At 41.5% G+C, this 27,968-nt stretch overlaps 1 protein-coding gene across 3 annotated transcripts in view; it reads right to left on the reverse strand.

The window, feature by feature from the left end:
* The window catches only part of LOC133400489 (guanine nucleotide-binding protein G(I)/G(S)/G(T) subunit beta-1), a 36,231-nt gene extending 13,343 nt beyond the window's left edge, over window positions 1-22,888 (reverse strand). Inside the window, exons 1-5 of one of the 3 annotated variants that reach the window (XM_061673252.1) lie at window positions 3,913-4,010; window positions 3,378-3,605; window positions 2,845-2,951; window positions 2,718-2,756; window positions 2,457-2,563 (exon numbers count right to left, since the gene is read on the reverse strand). In XM_061673252.1, the coding sequence (XP_061529236.1) occupies window positions 2,457-2,563; window positions 2,718-2,756; window positions 2,845-2,901 (203 nt within the window). In that variant the 5' untranslated portion in view covers window positions 2,902-2,951; window positions 3,378-3,605; window positions 3,913-4,010. Of the gene's footprint in view, window positions 1-2,456; window positions 2,564-2,717; window positions 2,757-2,844; window positions 2,952-3,377; window positions 3,606-3,912; window positions 4,020-22,860 lie in introns of those variants that run through there. The other 2 variants (XM_061673268.1, XM_061673260.1) reach the window with 2 other exon arrangements.
* Window positions 22,889-27,968: the final 5,080 nt, after the last annotated feature.

A 27,968-nucleotide genomic window follows, 5' to 3' on the forward strand; every position in this document is an offset into this window, starting at 1 on the left:
TGCATTATAACTGGGAATATGACATCTTGAGATAATCCTATGAAATCTATTAGCAAAAGACAGCAGTAAAAGTCAGTTCAAATAATGTCTACAAGCTCTGTTAAACCGTTTGTACAAAAAGGTATAGGACCAGGTTACTGGTTACTGGTCCTATATTATCAGGGGTTTAGGCTCATTTTTGGTCTCATTCCAGAAGTTAAACTAAGGTAGCCTTTAACCCACATTATTTGTGATAGCCAATGGGAGCTAAATAATACAGACTTGGCAAATATGAATTCTGCATGGAATGACTTCTCTTTTGATTAATCTTCAAAGTAAACACCTTTCTTGTAAACTGCCACACCTTTCATTTCACAACAAAGACAGCAGTGGACAACAGTAAAATTTTAAGCCAAAATAAATAGATTGAAAAAAAAAAAAAAGATTCAAAATCCCATGGGGTGGCCATACTAGTAGTTTTTTTTGTTTTTTGTTTTTTTTTAATATGGAAGGCCAATATAATCATCGATCCAATGCTATTAGAAGGCCAATATAATCATCCATCCAATGTTGTTAGTAAATACCTGGAGTCACTCTCTTTAAAAACCAAAGAGCAAGTCCGAAACCTTGGTGTTCTGATAGATTCTGACCTGACTTTCAACAGTCATATCAAATAAATTATCTTTTATCGCAAATAGACTTGGCTACCGTAATGGTCTTCTGACTGGACTCCCCAAAAAGAACATTAAACAGATGCAGTTCATTCAGAATGCTACAGCTTGGGTTATGACCAGAACTAAGAGATCAGAGCATATTACTCCAATTCTAAAGTCTTTACACTAGCTCCCAGTCAGCTTTAGAGTATAATTTTAAAGTTCTGCTACTGGTCTATAAATCACTAAATGGTTTAGGTCCTAAATGCATGAAATAAATGCTAATGGAATATAAACCCAGTAAGGCTCTGAGATCGACAGACTCAAGTCAGATAGTGGAGCACAGAGTCCAAAGCAAACATGGTGAAGCAGCATTTAGCCATTATGCTGCACACAAATGGAAAAAGTTGCCAACGGAAGTGATGTCAGCCCCAAGTGTGAATGTTTTTAAGTCGTGGTTAAAAACTCTTCTTTTTTCTCATGCATTTTCACTTTTAAATGATTTTTCTTGCACTGTATGCTGTTTTAATTGTACTTTTATTTTTCTCTTTGTTTTAAATGTTTATAAGCAGTTTTTTCTTTGTTTTAAAATGTTTTTAATCGTGTAAAGCACATTGAGTTACCTTATGTATGAAATGCACTATATAAATAAATTTGCTTTGCTTTGCATTGCATCATTTCCTCAACAGTTTTTCCTCATTAGGGGCACAGTTGTCCCAGCTGACTGGATGAGAGGTGGGGTCCACCGTGGACTGATGCCAACAATCGCAGGGCACACAGAGGCAAACAACCAGTCAGACTCACATTCACGCCTGTGGACATCTATAGTTTCCAATTATCTAACATGCATGTTTTTGAAATGTGGGAGGAAGCCAGCGTACCCAAAGAAAACCCACTTATGCAAAAGGAGAACATGCGAACACCACACAGGAGATCCTAAAGCGTGCATTGAACACAGACGTGATAACCACTGGGCCACAACTGAATGATTTATTTTTTAACAAAGATTAGTGTTATGCATATTTAGACGTTTGAAGAATTTAACATTAGACGACAACCGACTGCACCTACTTGTGTCCACTGTCCCTGCGGCTAAAAGGAGCAGACACGACCTAGATGCTGGGTCAAAATATGTGACCCTCTTTCTGGGAGGCAAAATCTCAGATGGTAGTCTAATAAATACCAAAGCCCTATGGCAAATGAAACATTAGAAGATGAAACAGAAGGAAGCTGACAGATGGTAGGAAGTTGCACACCGTTTCATGGGTTTTGACTGGTACGAAGGTGGGGCAACATTACAGTCTTCCACACAGAGATTCAGCTGCTGCTGTGGGGATGTGACACAATCTGGGCAAAAGCTTTTTTTTTCTTCTTTTTTTTTTTAAAGTAAGGAATATTGCTCAATGAATCATTGCGATCAAGCCACCATTTTGAGTATTTTCCCTACCCACATACCCAACACCTAAACCACAAACACAACACAAAAGACACTGTAGAAGAGTGTGATTAATGCATGTCCAATAAGTGTTCAACAAAAACACATAGGATTATACTGTCTAAATACACTACAGTTGACTTGTTAGAACACTGGGTTTACGTTAATCTAATCGATGGCTTTGGGCAGATGTTTAAAAATAGAGGATCTTGTGGATGCAAGATAGAGCTGCTGTATAATTCCAGGACTTGACAAGGGCCCTGAGGAGAAACACCCAGCACAAAGACACTCAAGCAAGCTTTTATACCCATTTCCTGCATTTCGGCAAGGATGTGGGTCGATGGCATGAAATATTTAGTTAATGGACTGACTGGAGCTGAATGGAGTACCTCGAATCAGTGCCCCAGTGCATGGCATAGATTTTAGCCAAATGCCCCCTCAGTGTCCGGCGAGTGCGCATCTGAATTCGGCCAACGGGGTCAATGTTAGCTGTAATCTAAATGGGATTAAGAGGAGAGACATTTTTACCAATATGTAACAAATCATAACATAACTGTTGTCAGTGTAAAGGCATGTGAGTGGCATTTATTAATATGAATAATGAGCATGTTGACCTGAGTTGTACACAGTAATTGGAACATATTCATTACCTGAGACAGGGTAGCATCAGCACACGCTTTCCTGGCATCCTGAAACACAACAATCCAAGTAGATTTGAATTAAGGACTACAATTGTTTCTATAATTCTAAACATGGAGGGCAGTGCGGCTGACTTACTCGGATCTGGTTCTTGAGCTGCTCAGCCTCCTGGCGTAGCTGATCCAGTTCACTCATTTTCCTCTGCTAATGGTGTGCTTCGCTCCGCCGCCTAGATTCTTTCAGATCTGAGGGAGACAAGATAGTAGTAGTAGTTATAGTATAGTAAGTAACTTCTTTACATAAGATGCAACATAGCTGTCCAGTAACGACTGTAACAGAAAGTAAACATTTCTCTGCAATTTCATCGGACTAATCCATTCAGTGTCTAAAATCCAGGGGCCAAAGTCACAGTCACAACAGGCAAACAATTTCAAGATAACTGAATATTTCTCTTACCGTCCTAAAACTGTTACAGAGCAACAAGCACTTGGTAGACACTCCGAGCTTAATTTTGAGAATGCATTTCTCCTTATAAGACCAAAACACAAAACAGCTGATAACCCTTAACAGTAAGACAGTAGGAAATGATTCAACAAAGAAACAACCCTCCACCCCCCAAATAAAAAAAAAAAAAAAAAAACAGGATCAAACATCACCTAACAAAACCTTACCAAAACAAGGCAAGGCTCCAGCTATTCAGAAAGCAGAAGGGTAGACCACAACACAAGGTGGTTTTTGCAGCACTCCAGGTAAACACAAGATGCGCAATTGATGGGTGGCGGCTGATGAAAGTGTTGCTGCTCTGGCCTCGAGACGCTCAACTATCCTCCAATGTCATTCCTGTAATCCTGGGACACAGTTGATTCAGCTCCTCCAGCCAAATCCGTTTAAGACAAAACCTGCTGATGATCTCAAAATCAGTGGCTATCCAGCTGACCCCAATCCTTGGTTGAGGCTCTTAGCCTCGACACTTTCACTTAGTTTACATATATAAAAATCATATTTAAAAAAAAAAAGTGACAACCACAGTGACAACTATGATAAACTATGGCTTTCAGTAGTGGCAACTGATACGAGACAAACTGCAAATTTACTTGGCTCATCCAAGTTGACCATTAAATCACACGTCTAAAAGTACATTCTTGATGCCACCTTGTCCATTCAAAACACCACCCCTCCATTAAAAAAACCAATAGCTAATCTTACCTCAACTTTTCTCTGTGATGCTTATGCCAAGGTAGCATTGACACATTCTAAAGGAACACCTTATCCTTCAGGGAGCAACCCGGTAGCTACCAGTCACCTGATTGGTCAGTGTTGATAAATGGATCTACACCTAGGTAAGTGAAGGCTTAAGTACCTAATCTTCCCACTGAAAGATTTTATGATAATATATGCTAATTCTCTTCTCTCGCTTATTAAAATGTGTTACCGGTGAAGGTTTTACAGATTGTCGAGATATTACTTACTTTATTGCCGATATTGTAAACTGCTGTCTGAGACACTTGACAAGATAGATTTGCAAAAATGTCAAACAGTTACGTGCACAACTTGTGTTACGTCTATTTTTCAAAATACAACAGTTCTGGAGCTGTGCCCATTGGTCAGTCCAACAGCCCCTGACTCTGCCCAAATAGTTACTGGTACAACAGTAAAAATAAAAAAAATTGTGCTGGAACATACTGTACATCCAATGTATGTTAAACCACTCAGCCATGAAGCAGCTTTATCCAATGTTGGAGTTACAGGTGAACAATCCACTGAGAGGTTTCTTAAACTGTTGTCAGTTTTATTTCTATACCACCTATTGTATCCAGCAGGAACTATATCCCAGCTTGCAAAGGACAATAGATGGGGTACACCCTGGATCCCAGTCAGTTGAACCATGACCAATAACACAAATTTACATAACTAAAACGGGTTAGGTGTCGTGGTAGAAATTGTCACCCTGAGATGCCCGAGACAAAATGTTTCAATGGCCACCTAATTTGATTTAAATGTTTATATGCTTTACACGTTTCTTCAGGCAGTTATACAATATTTGAGGGTGACATATATTTGGACCAACTACCAGCTTTCAATAAAGAAACTGTACTGTACTCAAAATTATGTCAATGACTGATATTATAAGCATTAAGCCACAACTGAGGACCTGTGATAGCGTTGAGGCCAATACTGTAGCAGCCTAATAGAAACAGCATTGACTTCAGTGTCTTCTCTTTCTACCAGCTATTTTTAGAGGTGGAGGGGAGGAGGAGGAGAACAAGGGAACGGGGGAGGGAAGCAGTCTTCACATTTTCCAACCACTCCTATCACTGCCGACATCTCATGCACTGCATAGTAACGGGCAGGGGAGGAATTGCCGTCCACATAGACGCATATCGGTATTTCTCATTACTACAAACTAGACCATGTAAATCCCTCTCCCTTTCACACAGCACAAACATTGAAGTGTGAATGAAGGATAAACATTCTATGGCAAAATAATGTTGACCCCACCCATGATGTACTGTATATGCATTTATTGTATTACAATTCTGCTTAACTAGTACACAAACAAGGTGCCATCTGATGTGCAAGGCTGAGAATCCTCATTTGTTTAATTCTTTCTAAATGTAGACCAAAAAACCTAAATAAATTTGAACCATTCAGGTTGTGCCTCCTGGTCCAAGAAATGGGACCCTGTACCTTACAAAAGCAGGAGTATAGTAAATTCTTTTTTTTTTCAGGCGCAATTCTTCAAATAGGTTGTGTGACAGGCAGTACAATTTGGGGGATCACAAGAGGCTACTAAATGATGACAAAAGGTGTAAGCAATGACCTGCTCTGATGCAAAAGAATAGATGGATGACAGGGCCAGATTATACTAATACGTGGGAACAAGCAGAGAGTCTGAACTTCCGTATTAAGCCTTCGGAAACAAGGAGGCTAAGCAGTGTCCTAAAGTTACTCCATTTTGGTTGCCGTGTATTTGTTCAGCCATTGCTGCGCAAAGAAGTTTAAAGCTGGAATTTGAAGTAAAAAAACAAACTAAGAAAAAAATATATATATACTTTTGTGCGTCTCTATGACCAGACAGCAGAATATTAAGAAAATGATCTTTTGAAAAAGCCTCCCTCTCTTGCCTCATCTAATGCCTCTAATTTAATTTTAATTATTACTTTAATACCGACTCGGTGCAAGGAGAACTAGCCAGTGGGTGTAGAGACGGCAGGTGTAATCGAAGAGATGTCAATAATTTCCTCACGCTCCCCTTGTGCTCGCGAGCCTCACGGAGGGGACGCAGCAGCCTGGGGTAAAAGGATACTATACTGTTGTTTCTTGGCCCGAGTAGTTTGGTCAGCAACAAAAGTTAAAAAGAAGGAATTGGACTGCGCTCTACTTCAAATCAAGGGTAAAAGAGTGGGTCACGTCCTACCCACAGAAGCTGCATTGGCTTGGAAAACCACAGTGTACGTCACTTCACCTTTCTCACCAAATCGTCAGGTAAGTTGATCCCTTCTCATATTTTTAATTGATTGTATATTGCAAAAAAATACAACATTGAACCGGCAAAATTTTGTGTCACGTTGGCGCTCGTGGTGCAGGCCGAGCGAGGCGGCTGCAGGCGAGCAAGACACAGGTCCCCTCCTTATTCCTCCAGCGGCTCCTCACGTTTGCCTGGCTGACCAAGGAGCTCTAAAACGGCCAACCAATCGCAACGAGCTGATGTCTTCCTGGTTCTTTTTCGTTGAATGAGCTGGGTGGGGGGCTGAAATGAGGCTAGGTTCAAATCTTGATAGTACTTTGAAAACTTGCATATCTCGACTTTAATGCTTTGTACATGGATTGTGGTTTCAAAATAAGTACCACAACAATGCAGTTTAGCAAGCAAAATCACAGGATGACGTTTCACTGTCATGTTTGTGTACAAAGTATAAAAGAAACTACAAAGGCAAGCTCATTTACAACCACAATAAATCCAACAGAGCATCATCAAGACGTTCTTGTGCATTCAAAGTAAAACTACGTCATCCAGTCCTTCAAAAACATGCAAGTGTTATACGTATTTACCTAAACAGCAAAGTCGCCTTGGTATACAATTTTGGGAAGTAAATCACAGATGACAATAATTTGGTGTGGAGAGGTGACTTGAAGACCACAACACAGCTTGGCCAAGATGCACAGTGGAGCAATCCCAAAGCTGGTTTAGACAGTGGTGACAACCACCACCCTGTCAGGGGTCTATAAGGGTGCTCCCCAGCCCACTGTCTCCAAGTTTGAGATAAATGATCAACACTGTGCCTTTTTATACTGTATCAATTCCTAACAACACCACTTTGGTTGCTGATTGCGGCTGATCTTTGACATAAATCTGTCAACAGCAAATTATAAAAATTCTGTCTATAATCGTGCGTTTCTACAAGGTGTCACAATCTCGATATGAGGACGGAGCATCATGAAGCAGGCGTTTCCTTTTTAGAAAGGCGTTTCCCTTCTTTTGCCTTTGTCAAAGCAATCAGCGGATGTGGCAATAGAGTACACATACAAAGTGGTTTCTCTTATTACAAACACAGAGGCCTGTGCTCATCCGGGTTTCAGACATTATTACTGGAGGACATTACCAGGTCACAGGGTACATCCTGACAGGAAAACTGATGCCAGCAGGCAAATGTTGGGCTGCAAACATCTCATAGGGATGGGCTACGGTCCAGGAGGGGCACTGCGAGTCCAAAGTGAGCATAGGCTGAGCATTCTCCTAAATTAGGTCAGTCAGATGTTATTAAACAACAATGACTGATAGCAAGATGTATAGACCAAAGCCAAAAGGTTGGATTAATCATGTCGGTTCACTCCAAAGAGCAGGGGTAGAGTAAAGGGATGTGGAAGACATTCTGGATTCATACAAAGATGGGGCAATCAGTAATGGCATTTCAGTTAGACAAAAGATTTGAACACTTGGCGCATGTATCTTTCATCCTCCTCATCCTGTTGGGTGAAAGTCTTTCTAAGTGGATTTAGGAAGTGATGCATGTCAAATGTGGATGAAATGCAACCAGGTCATGAAGAGTACTTCAACAACGGACTGACTGTAATATAAGAAAAATACAGAAGGATATTGCTCCTGGACATTCTGTAAAAGCCCCATCCAGTCTCACTCAGTCTGACATCCCCGACAACACACAGCTTGTTATCGGAGAAGTCAAGACCATTGCAGATAGCACTTTCTACAATTGACCCACAATAGTTTCAATTCCAATCCTATATTTAAAAAAAGTCAAATCTGATATAGTGGGTTATCGTACAGCCTTTGTGCAGTGAGTTGTGGTGTAAAGGTTAAGATTTGACAGGAAATTTTGTGGCTCCAATGGATAATACTGACAGAAAAGGTAGACCAACTATCTCTTGATCACTCTTTGAGAATAGGTAGATTCTAAATATTTATAGGAGTCAAGAAGAATAGTGAGGCTTGTAATAAAAGCCCTGAGGCCATGTAACCCATTTTGCTGTACAAAAACTAGAGCAAAATCCTGGGGCTACAAAGGAACATGCATATAGTGACACAGTTCTGATCAGAACGTTCCAATTGATTGTTAGCTTCATGATTCCTCTGATAGAAAATGGAATCACTTTCAATTTTCTCCTGTGTTATTAGTTTTGCAGCAAAATGAAAAACCTTAGATATCAACGAAAAATGGTGTACGGACGTTACGGTGCTCAGCACACACTGCAGCCCGCATTTGGAGTCGCTATTCTTAAACTGTAAACCATTCTACTCGCCACGCGCGTTTGCATCGTTCATACTGGCTGGAGTCTATATTACGCCGCATTGCTAACGCTCGCCGAACAACTCAACGACATTGAAAAAAAAACACCCGGACTCACCCCTCATTATTCTCGGGGACTTTAACAAAGCTAAACTCAACCATGAAATCCCTAAATACAAGCAGCACATCGACTGTCCTACCAGGGAAAATAATACTTTAGACCACTGCTACACTACGGTAAAAAACGCATACCGTGCTATACCTTGTACAGCCCTGGGTCCGTCTGATCACTGCTTAATTCACTTAATACCGACGTACAGGCAAGAACTTAAATGTGCGAAGCCGACAGTGAAAACAGTCAAAAAGTGGACCAATGAAGCCAAGATGGAACTTCAAAGCTGTTTAGACTGCACAGACTGGAGTGTCTTTGAAAATTCAGCTGGCAGCCTGGATGAATATACGGACACTGTCACATCCTATATCAGTTTCTGTGAAGAGGTTTGTGTACCAACAAAATCATTTTGCACATTCAACAACAACAAGCCGTGGTTCACTGCTAAACTTAAGCAGCTTCGCTAAGGAGGACGCATATCAGAGCGGGGACAGGGCCCTGTATAATCGAGCTAGAAACCAGCTGACTAAAGAAATTAACATTGCAAAGAGGATCTATGCAACAAAGTTGGAAAAACAGTTTATCGCAAACGACTCTAAATCAGTCTGGCATGCATTCCAATCGCTGACTAATTACAAGCGACGATCCCCCCAAGCTGAGAACAATAGCACACTAGCCAACGAGTTGAATACCTTCTACTGCAGATTTGAAAAGGACACTTTCACACCACAAACCCACCCGGCCGCACCCGCGACCACAACCACACCTCTGACTTCTGCGTTAACCATCCATGAACAGGATATGAGACGCATCTTCAAACAACAGAAGATTAACAAAGCGGCAGGCCCGGACCATGCGGCAGGCCCGGACCATGTGTCCCCATCCTGCCTCAAAGTCTGCGCGGACCAGCTCGCTCCAGTCTTCACTCAGATCTTCAATAGAGTGAGTGAAGCGAAGTTCCATCCTGTTTCAAACGCTCCACCATCATTCCAGTCCCCAAGAAACCTGCAATCTCTGGTCTGAATGACGAAAGGCCTGTCGCTTTGAAATCTGTGGTCATGAAGGCCTTTGAACGTCTCGTGCTGGACCACCTCAAGAGTGTCACAGGTCCCCTGCTGGACCCCATGCAGTTTGCCTACCAAGCGAACAGGTCTGCGGATGATGCAGTCAACATGGGACTGCACTCCTAGAACACCTCGACAGTGCAGGGACCTCCGCGAGGATCCTGTTCGTGGACTTCAGCTCAGCGTTCAACACCATCATCCCTGAACTCCTTTCAACCAAGCTTCTCCAGCTCAGCGTCTCACCTGCCATCTGTCAGTGGATTTACAGCTTTCTGACGGGCAGGACACAGCAGGTCAGGCTGGGGGAGGCCACCTCATCCACACGCAGCATCAGCACTGGGGCGCCCCAAGGTTGTGTCCTCTCTCCGCTGCTCTTCTCTCTCTACACGAACGACTGCACCTCAGCGAACCCGACTGTCAAACTCCTGAAGTTTGCAGATGACACTCGTCACCGTCCTTGATGACACCACTGTCATCGGCCTCATCAAGGACGGTGACGAGTCTGCATATCGACAGGAAGCGCAGCGGCTGGAGCTGTGGTGCGGCCGACACAACCTGGAGCTGAACACGTTCAAGACTGTAGAGATGATCGTGGACTTCAGGAGGCATCCTTCGCCACAGCTGCCCCTCACGTTGTCCAGCTGCCTTGTGTGTCAACCTTCGAGGCCTTCAAGTTCCTGGGAATTACAATCTCTCAGGACCTGAAGTGGGCGACCAACATCAACGCCGTCCTCAAAAAGGCCCAGCAGAGGATGTACTTCCTGCGGCTTCTGAGAAAGCACGGCCTGCCACCGGAGCTGCTGAGACTGTTCTACACAGCGGTCATCGAATCAGTCCTGTATTCTTCCATCACAGTCTGGTTTGGTGCTGCTACAAAAAAGGACAAACTCCGACTGCAACGGACAATCAAAACTGCTGAAAGGATTGTCGGTACCCCCCTACCCACCATTGAGGACTTGCACGCTGCCAGAACTAAGACAAGAGCGTGCAAAATCCTCTCTGACCCTCCGCGCCCCGGTCACCAGCTCCTTCCCTCAGGTAGGCGCTACCGATCAATGCAAACTAGAACTAGTAGACATTCCAACAGCTTCTTCCCTCTTGCGATCAACTTCTTAAACACCTAACATATAATTCCATTACATGAAGCTGGCAATTTTTTGACTTGAGTTCGTTGTCACATTTCTGTGGGGCCAATTATGTATTACTCGTGCAATCACTGTAGTTGTCTCGCCATGCTGCACTATTTGCATATACTGGCCACTCATGCCAGAGTAGCATCTGCTCCATTTGCACACTGATTGAGGAGTATCTGTAACATTTGCACAACCAACATTGTCCCAGATGATCGCACTACTCGTCACTTTAAACAGCATACACTCCTTGAAGTCTCAGCGCCCTTTGCACAATGGTCATTGCACCGGACTATTGCAATATTAGTCATTCGAACTGCTCTAAGTGCTCGAGGACTCTATCTTTTTGCACAATTGCTTTTTGTCAATGTCTTTATGTCTGTTGTACTAGAGCGGCTCCAACTACCGGAGACAAATTCCTTGTGTGTTTTGGACATACTTCGCAAATAAAGATGATTCTGATATCATTGATTATTGAAGTAAAATTCACCACAAGTCATTATTTAGCCATTGCACTACTTGAGTGGGGCAAGAATTGGACAAGGAGGTTTGAGCCTTTTTATGCCTTTAATTGATATGAGGTCACGTTTAGTTGCGGGATTGTGTGAGTAAACTGTAACAGCTTAGGAAAAAACAAAAACTTGAAAATTACATTAAAGGGCAAGTCAGAATTTTTGCGATGAGTCTGTCACTGTGGTAGCGTAATGTCTGATTAGCGCAGCCATGACATTAATAGGGCTGACAGTATAATTTATTTGATAGAATTGTGAAATGTTCCATAATACTGTTAGCACTAACTAAACTGAGTACAGTATAAGTAAATGTAACTGACACTGTATTGGGTTTTGTAAAAATGGTGGACTATTTTCAACTAATGTTTTAAAACTGAATTTGTAAAAACTGCTGAGTGTTGATCTTCATTTTCTTTCACGTTTGAACAAGAATTTTTAGGTGTATGAAGAGTCAAATGACCACATTTATAATTGAGTGATCACAGTTCTTGTTTTAACAAAGGGGGACACCATTCATTAGCTTTTGTAACTTGTAATTGATTTTCATGTGTGAAATTTTCTTGGTTGAAGCCTTTGTGTCTTGAACAAAAGCAGATCGTGTTTGATAGAAATGTGCATAATTCCAGGGCATGTCATGTTAGTCTCTCCAAACAGATTGTTCATCAAGAAAAAAAAAATGGTTGTCCTGAACTGGCACAGTATAAATGTTATGGCATTGTAAATGTAACTGTACAAATATGATATGATTCATAAGCAACCCTGGAGGATTACTTAACTTGTAAGACAACAGCCAGTAAGGAGACATTGGCTCCTGCTGTGTCAGTTAAACTGCGCTGCAAAAGACCGCACAAAATGCGAAAATGTATTCTCTTGGCTGTGCCAAGAACGAAAACCTTAGGAGTGAAGATGGAAAGTTGCTAAACAGCCATTACTTGCCTCCAAGTGAAACTGCGGCACAGTATTATGGTATTAAGGACAAGGTAATAAAAACATTAATATTTTGCCATAGCAATTTGCAAATGTTGACAAATATTGCATTTTGAGAAAACTATCTGATAAAGTGACAAAATATGTTATATCCAGTGGAAAATTTTAGGGTGTCCCGGTCTGCTCTTTGAGATCGAAAATCGGTTCGATGTCAGCAAAAAACGAGTATTGGATTAGATCGAAGTGGATCTAAAATCGGCGGTCGACTGGTTAGCATGTCTGCCTCACAGTTCTGAGCTACCCTCGCCTGTGTGGAGTTTGGATGCTCTCCCCGTGCCTGCGTGGGTTTTCTCCTGGTACTCTGGTTTCCTCCCACATTCCAAAAACATAAATGGTAGGTTAATTGGCGATTCTAAATTGCCCGTAGGTGTGAATGTGAGTGCAAATGGTTGTTTGTTTATATGTGCCCTACGAATGGCTGACGACCAGTTCAGGGTGTACCCTGCCTCTCGCGCAAAAATAGCTGGGATAGGCTCTAGCACGCCCGCGGCCCTAGAAAGAATAAGCGGTACAGAAAATGGATGGATGATCTAAAATCTCTGATTTTACCACTCTTATACAAGCACTCCATTCCATATTCCACTCCATCACTTAGCAGCGCCCGGATAGCATGCAGAGCCCACGTGATCACAACAACAGGTTGCTAAGGTGCTAACATAGTACCAAGGAGTAAGCGTGAATGTTGCATACTTAAAGTCATGTATTGAATAGGCTTTACACGATCAGGATTTCACCAATCACCAACCGATTTTCGCCAATCACCAATCCAACGATAACCGATCACCGATCCCAACCCAAGATGGAGCAATGTGTCTATTTAAATGACTTGTTAATTCACTGTACATACTTGTGTACTGTATACTGAGTAACTTAAAGTATTCATTCTCTAGTCCAGTGATTCCCAACCATTGTGCCGTGGCACATGAGTCTGCCATGAGCAAACTTCAGGGGTGCCGTGGGAAATTATCAAATTTTACTTAAAAGGTCAGAGAACAAAGATTTTATTTTTTTTCTTGATAACTCTAGAACTCCTTTACAAACCACTTCTGCCATTTCAAAGTGATTATAGAGCAGATATACAGCAGTTAAATGGATAAATATGACGCTTTTTGCATCCAGCCCCTTCCGGTCTTCGGCTCTTTCCGGCGCTGTGACGTCACACGAGCCAAACAGCCTGCTCATTCAGTGTTGTGTGCTATTGTTCCATGCTGTTGTTCCCGCCCTTGTATATTTGTTGTCATATGATTTAACGATGTCACGATGGTTTATTGTGTGGCATTTGGTTGTACAAATGGTTCAGGCAGTGGAAAAGAGTTTTTTTTTTTTTTTTCCTTGTATATACCTACAACTTTATTATGGTTACTGTGGACTGGGGAGTAGGAAAAAAAGACCCACATAGTACTTTTCACTACTGTCGTTGGTACTTTTGCCTATATGGCAAGCCAACAGACACAGCAAAGACTTTCTGTGCGCCGTGTTATAACGCTACTCGAGCGAGGGGCAATATTACAATAGGAATACTGCATACTATGTAAACGCTTGTGCCGTGTCACTGAAACCTATATGAATATATAATGCGTAGTCGTGCAAAAAAATATTGGCACTCCTGGGGTGCCAATATTTCAAGCCATGACTGTATATAAAGACATGCTTTTGACATACCGTTACATCGAGCCAGTGGCCACTCTCTTTTCCTGTTGTACAGCTGATACTTGGCTGCTCGTAGCCGTGACTATTCGACCTCCTGATCGGCTCAAACGTACGGTTTGACGATGCCAAATTCGGTTGGGTGCTCTTGTACACCGAAATCCTCCTCCTCCTCATATTCCAACACGTTGCTCGCCATTCCATATAGTGTGTAGCGTGCTGTGTTTAGCAATTGCAACATCACTTCTGGTAGCCCTCGCGGTGGATAGAGTAACCAAACCTGCGTTTTGAGCTTCGGGTATGTTCGGGGAGGGCTCAGTATGCGTCATAAAAACCTAATTTTTAGCTAAACTATGTTTAAGTTACATGCATGTATTACATAACATAAACAACACAAACATGAATTTTAACTGACCCCATAACATCTTTGTCATTTGACCTTTAACTGCTCAAAAAATTATTCATTTACAAGAAATAATGTATTTGTTCCTCTATTTATGCCAGTGAGGCACAGTGACAGACAGAACAAATAAATGCTCTTCTATTAGATGGCAGAAAGTACATACAGTAATTACTGTGCATCTACTTTGGGTGACATTTTTGTTTGTTGGTGTGCCGTGAGATTTTCCAATTGTAAAATGTGCGCCTTTGCTCCATAACGGTTGGAAGTCACTGCTCTGGTCAGGTCATGTATTCTCATCATTCAGGTCAAACCAACATTACATGACATGACAGACATTATATAATGGGTGCTCACTTACTGTAGTTTAATTACTTTATTGTAATTACTTTACACACACCGAAACTTTACAGCATGATTTGACATCACGCCGGGATGTTTACGCACAACCGTTGGTGCTAGCACTATAAAAAGGTGCAATATAATTACCTCAAAATTAGTGATGCATCGAAATGAAAATTCTTGACTTTAAGCAAACAAACAAAAATGAGAAAAAAGGCTGGAAACCAAAACACTGGAAGAATTTATTATGCCAATTATAAGTAAAATTGCATTCATGGCTATGACTACAGAGCTGCCAACCTTTAAAAAATCACTTCCAGAACAATTTGTCTGAATTTCCATATTTTTTTAATTATGTCAAGAACGTTAAAGTGGGACAATTATTGCAGTAGATTATGCAATAGGATAAAAATAATTCTGCATTCTGTTCAATTGTGCAACATAATCGTTACTCTACAGTTGTTTTCGTTAATATATTAAGACTTCAATATTTGTTATTTGAATGTTTTTCTTTGGGTTTGGCTCTGTTATAGGTGTTCATGACTTAACCATTAGGTGGCAGCTATGCACTTAAACATGCCGAGTCTGATAGAAATCGAGAAGAGGAGGAAGAAGAAAAAGACTAAGAAGAAACATGACGTCATGTGGAACGAAAACAATGCGGTGAGCTGCACATAAAGTGAATAAAAAAAGAAATACAAGAGTGATTCTTGAGAATGCCACACTGTGCAAACCCAACTGCCTGGAACAGTTAGCTCAGACAGGGACGTCTGACCCAATATCAAACTATTTGCGTGATTGACGATCACTCATGCAACAGAGCTAGCTAGTAGCTGCTAACGCTAACATAAATAAACCCCGTTAACACTTTCTATCTTGTCCATGAAAGGCAAACTACTATCTTATCTTCCCGCCCCGTTTACAGAGCGACCATAAAAACACAAGCTCTTCAACTGCCACCACATTCGCTTCGCGGCGTTGGTTTGTTTACATTACAGGAGCGGCATGGAGTCGCGGATCTCTTTAACTTGATAAAGTGTCACACTCGATAACGTGCTTCATCTTCAGGTGATTTTACACGAATATGCCTTACTTCATCGTGAAATCTTTTATACACGTTTTGCAGACTACGGTTGTCTCCACATTATAGATGTGCCCTTGTTGGGGGCTATTTATGGCTTGCTCATCGCTAGCATCTTCTCCCCCATGTTGGCGGAATTCCCGCGGAGTAGTGAAAAGTATCGCAAATAAAACCGATGATCCCATTTTTCCTTAGAGCATTAATAAAATATTTATCGAATCGAGCTTCTCGATATATCGCCCGCCCAGCACTACATCACACCCACACACCCATGGTGGAAATACATGACTGAGTAGGGGTTTACCGATCTAACTTGTACCATGGTGAACGGAACTGAACCAGGAACATGGAGAACTGAACCGAGCCACTCGTGGAAACCTGACTGGACAGATTAGCCTGTATTGCACGCCAGTCAACACTTTTTAAATTACATTTTGATATTGATTTGTGATGCTAAATAGTAAGCTACTGCAGCAATGGTTTGGTAAAAGGAGTGCGTTTAAAATACTGACAAGGTACAGTGAAACTTAAGATTGTCCTCGGCAATTGCTAATTGTGATAGTGACAAAGCAGTACACTACCATCTGAGCCATCACATCATTTTAACTCTACCAATGTGCTGTACTTCAAACTTCTACTGGGAGTTGCCATAGTGCAGCTGCTGAAAGAAAAGATTAGTTTCGCTCTATAAGCACCAGTGTTGCATACCCACACATTATTTTGCCTGTCATCACTACCACTTGATTTCATTGACTCTCTTTGTCACTTCCCGTGTGAATGAAGCTTTATATCATAGGCAGGCAATTAATTTTTCAAATGGGCCATGTGATAAATTGGAATAATTCTGAAATAATGTTAAACAAAATGAGTCGTAAAGTCATGCATCTACACAAGATTACATCGCTATACCAGCATTCACAAAAAAACATGTCTACAGGTATATGTTATGCATACATTTTTCTAAATGTTTAGTGTGCTGGCATTATGAGCACCAATCGCTAACTCAAAACGGACGTTCCAAGACTGAAGTCTCAGATCATTATCAGGGCAAATCTCCTTCTTCCCTCCACCATGTATGTAGGTGACTAAATGCAGATAACTAGCCACAATTTTCTTTCAATTTCGATGTGCCGGATTTCACGCAATTGGATGTAGCGGAGGTCCACCAAAATTGCTTTTTGTATTGTTTCATGCAAAGTAATCCCTGTTCTACTGGCTGATGACATTCTTGGGAAAGCCCTCTACCACCAAGTTTTTTAAATTTTCAATTTAGATGAGATTTGGTGGTTCTGACAAAGATGGAAAATGTTACTGGATTTCAGCATCCAAAATCACAAGTTCATAGGATTTCGACATGATTAAAAGGTATAGCGACGTGACGAACGGTTATTATTCTTGTTTTCTGTTAAGTGTGATGTAAGTCTGACAATTAGCTTGCTCTCGGTTCCAGAATGAGATGGCTTGAGCAGACGCCACCATTGAAAAATCTGAAAATGGCCTGTTTAAACATCACAATTTCATCTCAATTAAGAAACATACGGGCATTTTTCTACCAGTCATGATTTCACTCACATTTCCTACTGATTTACATTGATTTCTGGACAAGTAAATTTGAGCCGATTTGTGACATAAAAAGTGTTATAAAATCCTTAATCCTTATCAGATTCTTACAAACTATGCTCATTTTATTTGTTTCAAATCTCAATCCATTGATATCCTCTATTTTGATAGACAGGCGTTTTAAATTTTCTGTAACATACCTACACCATGCAGGAAAGAATTTTGCTAACATGAGGACCAATGTTGCTGGCATTGTTGGTAAAGGGGTCTGAAAACTCGCTAAAGGCAGTGACAAAGTTGCTTTTGCTCGCTTGAACTGCCCACATATGTGAACAATAATGCACCGCTTTCAAAATAAACACACTGCGAATTTTACATCGTATATGACGACTTTGCAAGGACCGGTTAGAGTCTGGGGATGGGCCTAATGTGGCCCGCGGGCCGTATAATGGTCAGGCCTGCTTTAGATACTTTGACAGACCCTAGTATCGCTATTGACAACTAATTATTGAAAATGTGTCATTTTGTGACCTTACGATGCCATTCATGTAAAATTGTCAGGCAACAACTTCCTAATGGTGCCGAGTGCAGACACTGAAATGGTCTTACAGCACTGGTGAATCTTCTTGACCACTAAAGGATGGTATGAGTTCAACATGCTTGAAACGCAAATTGGCCAGCTTTGAGAAATTCAATGTAGTAGTGGCTTTTGCTAATGGGAATTTTTAAGGAAAGTAAAACTGTATCAAGATAAGTAGGTCACTTAGAAATGGGACAAAACAGCATGCAAGTCGTTTAAGGGCACGGGTTTTATGTACTGTGTTTTGTTTGCAGTTAACCCTTCCCTGTCTCTTGCTGTGGACACAAACATGACGTTGAGTCTTCACTTCAACTTTCTGGATGATTTCAAGTCTTTCTGTTTATTTCTATTGTGCAAGGTGGTGGTTATTAGTACAAGAGGAATTAATGAATATACAACATGCCCAGGTTTGGCATCCTAGGAGGCGGTTGTCATTAATAACTGGCTGGCGTAATCATTTAGATTGATTATACAAAATCTCCATTTGATGGGTGGGTGGGAATAACTGTAATAAGTAGACCACTGATGTGATACATAGGTTACATCAATGAAAGTAAGTGGTGGGCGCAGTCTGATTTCCAAGTTTCCCCGGTCTAGAGGTCCATTGTAATCAACAAAGTGAAAAAGTTCTCTCTATGAAGTTGGGAGGACAGAGGAAACACAGACCACACAAAGAATCAAATCCCAAACACCAGCCAAGACGTCAATTAGGTGGTCAGCGCATTCATTGAAATAAAAAAATAGTGCAGAGGAAGTCAAAATGGAATTGGCACAAAAATTAATTCTACCAAATCAGGATGGTGCAAACAGATGAAGCTAGAGCCTAAATTCATGACTGTATAATTCCAACTCCTTCCCAAAAATTTTTAAATAAATAAATCATTCAAATTAGCTAAAAATACAATATGTTGTGGGGAAAAAATCTGAACGATTACCGACCAAAACCATATAATCCCAGATAGTGGAAGAGACTAAGAATATAATCCCATTTCTATCCCGCACTCGCAGATTAAAAATACACATCATAATGAAAATCCTTTTTTGAAAACAAAATACACCTCTTAGCACATATGGCTAATAACGGTAACACCCGTCTGTCCTAGTAAAATGTGCTGCACAATCATTAAAGACACACACATACATGCATATAGAAAACGTCATGAAGTAACAGAAGTGGATTTACAGTCAAATAAATATAAGTGAGTCAGGATTGTGATCTGGGTCATGTCTCTCTCTCTCACACACCTTTTAAAAAAGATTTTAAAGATTAACAATTCCTAATGCAAGCCTCAAATTCCCTTTGTATCTGTTGTGTGATTGGACTGAACCACTTTAGTTGGACTGTAGTGAAAAGTCAGTAATTTGCATTTTTTTTCCTGAGGAACCTACTACCAAGTAGGCTTTACACTATCAGGATTTTTGGGGCCAATCACTGATCGAGTTTTAAAAAAACGATAAATGACTTGTTCATTTACCTCAAGTAATCATTGAATTAAAGTCCTCTCCCAAGCACCGGTGACCAACACACGTTTTTCCCCATTTAGTTCTTATAATACACACGACGCGATCGAGTGTTGTTGTCGTGGCAACGAGTGTATCTGGTTGCGTTTGACAAGATAAAAGCTCAATGATCGTAAAAAAACGGGATGCGGTGGTATCGGAATACAATATTTTATTGCAGTAGTCTGACATAGTTCAATCGTGAAAGACCAAATTTGTCTTGTAGTCTGATCCACGCATTACGTGGTGTCTGTCCCACGTTGCCGACTTTTTTTTAAACTTTATTGGCGGTAAGATATTTACAGTACTACGTCAAAAGACACAACAAGGCTAAAAATAATCTAGCTTTTGGATTCAAATATACCGTACACGATGGCGACGCAGAGTAAATGTCTTTTGCGGAGCCGATCAATGATCGGCGAATTATGACAAAGACGATCAGAATAAAATGCTAATTATCATCAGATACCGATCAGGCAGATAAGATCGGTATAAAGTCTACTACCTCACCTCAACATTTGCTGAAAACCTCACTTATTTGTATTTTTGTGCTCTTTGTGTATGTAATGCCAAAAGATGCTACAAGATGCAGTTAAAGCCCTGGTTAATAGTAAAATATTTATGGGTGTCAAGGACGTATATGTTGAAGGAATACAACTTGACCTTTACATTTTTTTATGTCGGGAAGATTTAGTCCGTGTTGCGAGCGGAAGTTCCGAAGAGTCATTTCCACGTGTATGTTTTTGCTCTGCTGAGCGGCTACTTAAAAGCTCATGTTAACAAACGGTGGAAGTTTCGTTAATACTTGACAAATTGGTACTTTTTCAAGTTACAAAGGCGATGTACATGCAAACTTCCGTTGCATGTCTTTTTAAACCAATCACCCTTTAAGGTTCATGTTGTACGATGAGTTGAACTTGTATGAAAGTGTTTGTGGATTATATTTTGTGGTATATTTACAGTTCAAACGATCAATACAGGCAATTATAACCATACTTTTAGGGATGCCAATTACTTTTGTTTTTTCACTATCCATGACAGGACTCTGTCCCTAATCGCCCTCAAACTTATTGTAGTATATTTGAGAACTTATACATTACATATCATTTTATTGAAGACATGACTTGCAGTTATTATCGAATCCGAGGGCAGAGTGGTTAGCTTCCATATGCTTGCCACTTGATCAAAGTGGAGTGGGGTTTTTTTTTGTAATGTTTGAAAGGTTTAGATTATGTTAGTAATTAATGTAATTTTATACTTGTGTGAAAGTTAAAAAACGAAGACGCATGAGGTGCGTGTGACTTTTATTCCACCACATTCGTAATTAATGTCGAGAGTGTAAAGACTCGTGCCTAACATTAAATTGCTTAAACGGCGCTTATACCTTGCACAGCAATACTTAAAATGTTACATAAATCCTTTACTTTTTATAAAAGGTTTGATCCAAAAGAAAAAAACATTCAAAAAAAGGGATTGAGCTCATTGGGGAATTTTATTTCGTAAACTGACCACATCTGAGGTTTGACTAGTGTAATGTAACTAACTGTTGAGGTACTAAAAACATTGACAAAAAGCCAAAAACCACATATTACAAAAAGTAATGTCGAAACGCACACATGCCACGCGATCAGAAATGGATTTGCAGTTGTTATTCACGCTCGAACAGTCAATTCCTCACTATGTTGTCCGACGTCTGACAGGCTTTAAACAACACGAATTAAACAAACAAAAACAAAAATCATACAAAGCGTTTTTTCCCCCAGGTTTTCACAGCAAGGGAACGAAGGCTAGCGGGCCCAGACTAAAAGCTCCCCGACGCTCGGCAGCTGTCTGTACGAGTGGGAGAAAAGGCGCTGATGAGAAAGGCTTTGAACGCCATCTTGTTGAGTGCAGCAACTCGGGCCCTCAATGCAGGAACCCATTCATTGGAGGCGATGCAGGAAGGGGGGCGCACACCGGCAAAAAACAAAACAAACCAACACAACCGAGGAAATACGAACTGTTATATTTAAGAGATGTACAAAAAAAATAAAAAGTAATTGACAAGGCGACTTCAAATGGACTGCATCCATTTCCGAGTTCTCCGGCCCGACGGGAAGTTGCTCAGCGGCATCTCGTTGCCCCTTATTTGGGGAGGTGGCGCTCGATTCAGCAACACGTCTTAACGACACTTGAACCTCCTAATTTCATACGCACACGGAGCCACACTTATGCTTTTGCTCAACCCAGCTGAGAACGATCCTTTTGATCGGGTTTTAGGTTCGTGGTGTAACGACACAGCCGGCCCACACCGGCGTAGCCGCTAGCAGCTCGACATAACAGGATTGCAGCGAGCCAATTACGCTCATTTGCTCTGCTTTACACCGACAAGTTCACTCACGGCCGATTTGCACACTACGGCCCAGGAGCAAAATACCATGGAAACCCATGTGATTTGAAACAAGTCGACATTGTTGCCATAGGCTAATTATGCTACAATGAAGTTATGTCCCCGTGCAGCCTGATTTTGTGTGTGTGTGTGTTCCGGTTAAAGTCAAATGTGGCCCAAAAAGAAGCCTCAACTCGGTTATGCTTTTGATTCACTTGCATTCATAAACTCTGCTAATTTGACGAAAATCCTCCAGCTACGAAACTCGGCGTTACGCAAATAATCTGAGCGGAGCAATTACTGGTAACACTCTCGAGGTTTAAGCAAACATGGTTCGCAAAATACCCCCTCCCCCCACCCAAAAAATAAATAAATATATGTCCCACTTTTGACACGATCGAGCGAAACACGCCCAATGTGAGCCACGGCAGGCTGCGGCCACTGCTGGGCTAACTTGCTCGGACTCGCTACGGAAACCAGGGTGGGTGGTGTCGGTGGTGATTCGGGTTGGCGGAGAAGCCATTTTTAGACTCGCTTCGTTGTGAGCTGCACGATGCTACGATTTGCGCCGAGACGGCCAGGAAAACCCAAATTCGATTCGTTTCAAAGCGTTCCGCAGGGGAGCGGAAATTGTGTCGGTAATCTCAAAGAGTTTACAACAAGTTTGAAAGGGAAAACCCATCGGCATACGAGAGGTCTACTTGCTTTGCATGAAGCAAAGACGTGGAAAATATGGGCCGACGTGTCGACTTGTTGGCAACAACCGGGATCGGAATTTGCACCTTAATAAGCCCTCATATGGCACAGCAAAGTGATTTTAAAGGGTCAAGTTAGCTGGAAGATAGGGCGTAGACAACCGTTACCGAATAACCTGTTAATAGTAGGCGGGAGCATTCATGCGAAAGCTACACAAATGTCCCAATTATCTCCAATTACAAACCACTGTGCCTTTCTATACTGACCCCCACTCACTCTGCTGGTAGCAGGGACTTACCGTTAGCGAGTGGCAGGCTACCGTCAAACCAACTAGTTAACCCAGTTAACCCCTTCATTCAGTACATCTCATCTTTAGCTAGCCACATAAAGAAATGATCATATCAAAAAATAATAATAATACTCCTTACCTGCTTTCAGATGGTATCAGCGCTTTTATTAAAAAAAAAAAAAAAAAAAAAAAAAAAAAAGAAAAAAAATTTCACATTAGCTGGAAACAATAAAAAGCTCGTCTTCTCCTCCTAGCAGCCAGGCGCTCGGATGTAGCTCAGTGTAGCTAGCGAAGAGCGGCACACCCCGAACGAACAGTTTTGAACCGCCGTGGGGGGGGGGGGGGTGGAGTGGGGGACACACACCGGCACGGACGAGCAGCTACGAGGCGGTGTTTTACCCCGAGAATAGGTGCTTAAGAGTCCCGCGTGAGCACTCTCCGGAGCCGCCACAAATTTCCACCTTCAAGGCAAAAAAAAAAAAAAAAACCAACAACAGCCACAAATCCCTTCGTCCAAGCAAGCGTCGTCGTCCCTTTTTTTTTTCTTCTTCCTCGGCGGGCGTCGGGATCTCAGCGGTTTCTTCCTGCGGCCATCAAACAGCGGAGATGGGCGCGGTAACCCTGCACTCAGCTCCGGGAAACCCCACGCTCAGGAGGCGTCACAACGTACGGCCAAGGGTCGGCGACCACTTCAAGAAATCAGGAAATACTGCCATCTTTGGCAACTCCCGACACATGCACACATTCAGGGTGCACCAAAAGTAGCTTCGTTACATTTACGCCCATTTATTCCAATTACAGTCCATTGAATAAACGCAGTAAAAGCTTGTCAATTCAAAGTAGGGTTTCAAGCCAGGGTTAGGGTTTCTAGTTGAGGTGTCACAATGAATTAATCATCAAATTAATTGACGAATATTTTGAGAAACGATGAATTGTTTACAGCCATTGTTTAACATGAAATTGTCCAAATCCTCTGATTTAAGCCTCTCAGTAAATATTTTCAGATTTCTATAGTCCTTCATGAAAGCAAATAAGACATTTGAAAAACATTTGCTTTGACTTTGGAAAACAATGATTATTATCCCACACCTATATTCTTACATGTTACAGACCAAACCACCAACTGAAATGGACAAAAATAATAATTTAATCTATCATGAAAATAATCGTTATTCTCTGCCATAGTGTGACTAACCTGTAAGTGAACCTGATGTAACCTCAGGAGTGTTGCATTAATCAGTACCCAAGTAGCTCTGTTGCAAAAAGGTTGGAGAGTACAACATCACTCCCTCTTGTTTTGCGTATTGCATTGTTGTTGATTTGTGTTTTTTTTCCATCATTAAACAATACCAAATAAACAATAATAACCAGTTGACAAACAGTAATTGAAAAATAATACATTTTACATTCAGACTAATAATTACAATAATAAAGTTTTTTTTAATCAGATTTTTTAAATCTGATTATTCGATGGAATAATCAACATAAAATCAATTCTAAAAATATTCCAAAGTCACAGGCCTAGTTTCTAAAGTGAGTTAGTGTTTCAAATCATGGTATCAAGCCAGGGCTAGGCATTTAAACAAGGGTTAAGGTAGGTTCCAAATTAGGGTTTTCAAGGTCAGCGTTTGGTGGTTGTGCAGTGCTGTACTAAGATTCCATGTTAAAATCTGTGTTGACTGTGGCCGTTCTACGCAGTTTGCATGTTGTCCTTGTTCTTGTGTGTGTTATTTGCATGGTGGTGGTAGTGTCATGGCATAGACATGTATTGCTGCCAATGGAACTGGTTCCCTATTTATTGATGGTCTGACTGCTGACTAAAGCAGCTGCATGCATTCTGAAGTGTTTCGGACTGTATTATCTACTCCTATGCAACCAAAGGCTTCAGAACTCATTGGACGGTGCTTCGCAGTGCAGATGGAAATGACCAGATGCTTACTGCGAAAACCACGTTTTTCAAGGCAAAGAAGTGGAATGTTATGCATTGGCCAAGTCAATTATCTGACCTGAATCCAACTGAGCATGCATTTCACTTTCTGTAGCCAAAACTGAAGGCAAAATGCCCTAAGAACAAGCAGGAACTCAAAACAGTTGCAGTAGGCCTGGCAGAACTTCACCAGGGTTGACTGTCCCAATTTTTATGGACCTGGCTGTAGCTGAGAAAAAGGCTGGCTGTCTGATTTACATAACCGCAACAACCGCTACATCCAGTACTGTACGGTGTTATTTGCAAGCCAAAACAGATGGCGTGGCACGGTATTCAACTTTGGATGGATTGGTCACCGGATGGATTAAATGGATAGATAGAAAGATATTGTTCTCTAGCTCAAGCTGGGAAATCAGCAGGGATTTACTTCCTGTGCATGTTTGTGGATTGGAGACACACAGAGACACCGCAGTCATTATGACCTGTAGTCTCGGTGTCGTGCTCCCGGCAGGGTTTGTACTGGATACTAGATTAAAGCGTTAGTTGGAGACGTGGAACTTGTCTTTCGGGAGTGTCTTAATCCAATGGGGGATGACAAGTATTATCAGTTCTGGTTTGGATGTCGTGTGAGTTGTGCCTTGTTTAAAGCACAGTACTTGAAAATATGGTTAACGTGTCTGCCCCACAACTCTACGGTTGCAGGTCCAAATCTCGGCTCAGGCCTTACTGTGTGGAGTTTGCATGTTCTCTCCATGTTCCGTGGGTTTTGTCCAGGTATTCAGGCTTCCTCCCACATTCCAAAATCACGCATGTTAGGTTCACCGAAGACTTAAGATTCTCCATAGGTGTAAATATGATTGTAAATGCTTGTAATTTTTTTCCCCACCCAAAGTCAGGTGGGATAGGCTGCAGCTCTCCGACGATTTGGCTGATTTGGGGAGTATACCCCTTTAATTTCTGCTTGTTTGTGGGTCTAGCTGCTTTCATGTTTGTCTTTAGTAAGGGCCATACTCTCCCGTTTGTGCCCAAGTCTTTCTTTTACACGGCAGGCTTACACATCTTTCACCTAAGCACACTTTCCCGTCCAAACCTCTGACACACCCACCGTGCGTAACCTGGAAATTTGGGCACAACCACTAAAGAGGCGTGACTGATTCAAGTCTCAGACTGGCTGTAAATCATGGAGTATGTAGCTGGGGAGAGAGCTTGTCGGGCCCTTAAGGGTCCCTGAAGGTGCGAAAATGATCCTTCCATGGTATCAAAAGAAGTGCTTTCATTAACAAAATCCTTTTCAAGCATGAAATGTACCATCTTAAGAAATTCAAGCAGAAACTCTCCAACAAGTCACAAGAGTAATGGATGCAAGAAGTGTGAAGCTGCTGTCAAATCAGGGGTTGTATGTCAAAATGTAATTTGAGGTCGGTTTTTCATTGAAATAGCTTTTGATTTCGTTAAATATGGCCTCCTACTGCTGCAAATTCAATAAATGACGATTTTCAGTTCTTTAAAACCTGTCAAATGTCTTGAAACTGTCGTGCATAATTATTTCTCAAAATGTAACTTAACTTATGTTTTTGACTGAAATAGTGTTTGATTTCAGTAAATGTCCTCCTAATGCTGCAAATTCAATAAATGACGATTTTCAGTTCTTTAAAACCTGTCAAATGTCTTGAAACTCTGTTGTACTTAATTATTTGAAACAGTGTATTTTCAGTTTTTTATATAAAAAAAATACTGTTATCACTGGGAGGTTTGTTTAAAAACATTTGAAATATATTCTGACGGGTGATGATTTGAAAATTATGACAACTGTCCTTTGTATCAACTGTTTAGGAAAATCAGAGAAAAATATCATTTGCGTAATGATTTGGAACGCAGTGTAATAAAGGGGTATGTTCTATTACTCCACGCTGCCCTGCAAACTTCTTTGTGCCACAAACGGTTTTGACGACTGACATCAAAGCAACTAAAAAACAAAAGATTCAATATCTGACTCACTATTGTGCCATTTTAATGTTTGTAGTTGTTGTAATAATGAGCCCTGCGCTTTCAACACAAATTCCAAGCAGCATGTTTTGAAGCGGAAAAGCTCTGCGATTGCAACGTTCGGCCGTCAGCATAATGTGGGAGGGACACATGATGGTGGTTGGGCAGTCGGTGAGTATTATCGGCCGGGTGTGTCCTGCACCGTCACCACGAGTCGGTCCTCGCTAGGCAGTTAACCGAATCAAAATGTGCAATACGATGTTTCCCCCAGAGGAGCGGTGCTTAAGTCCATGGGACAAAGCGTGCAGCATGCGCGCAGGGCCAGATTTGACACATAACGCCGACATTTTAGCGTTGTTCCACCCAGAGTGCGAACCGGAAATGCGGGTGTGTGAATGACAGATTTGAGTGGACGAGAGAACCCGCGCAGCCAGAAAACACAGGAGAATATGGCCCTTAAAGAAAAGCACGCTCCGTAGGATTAAAATCAGGCTACTGACCAAGAGAAGAACATCTCATTTATTTGCCTTCAAAAAGTCTTCAATTACAAAGAGTATGGTCCTATACACCTCACAATTCATGCAGTTACTCTGTTAGCAGTCCCATCATCGATAAACACTAGTGAAAAAGGGTTACAACGCCATTTCTAAAGGTTTAGGACTTCAGCGAACGATGGTGAGAGCCAGTATCCTCAAATGGAGAAAACATGGAACAGTGGTTAACCTTCCTAGGAGTGGCTGCCCTACAAAAATGACCCCAAGAGCAAAGCGAAAGCTCATCCATGAGGTCATAAAGCAACCCAGGACAACATCTCTGGCCTCTCGCCCAGAGTCAGCTGGGATAGGCTCCAGCACGCCCGCGACCCTAGCGAGGATGATTGGTACGGAAGATGAATGGGGGGGAAAAAAAAAAAAAAATAAAAATTGAGCGGGGGCTGGGAGAGAGACACCCGGTGAGGACATGCAACAACTAACCAAACGAACAAGATGAGAGGACAGAAAAGGACAGGACAGGACAGGATGTGGGAAATGAACAAGGCAGTAGTACTGATGAATGGTGCGGTGGGAAGGCTTTTTATAGTGTCTAAACACCTGTAAGAACCTGTGAGTTGATATTTTAATATAACCTGTGTTATTATTAGTGGGCCCAGCGCGAGCAATTAAAGCCTGTAGCGTCTATGGAATTTATTAGTGAATGAACAGCATATCACATGCATGTTAGTCAACTGGTGTACTGAGTTATTAGTTATTGTTAAGTTAAATGTCGTTGTCGTTTCTGTATATGTTACCAGCACTTTATGGAATGTGTACCTTTTGTAACTGCCACATTTATTG

The sequence above is a fragment of the Phycodurus eques genome, chromosome 1, assembly GCF_024500275.1.
Source record: "Phycodurus eques isolate BA_2022a chromosome 1, UOR_Pequ_1.1, whole genome shotgun sequence".
NCBI classification, from domain to species: domain Eukaryota; kingdom Metazoa; phylum Chordata; class Actinopteri; order Syngnathiformes; family Syngnathidae; genus Phycodurus; species Phycodurus eques.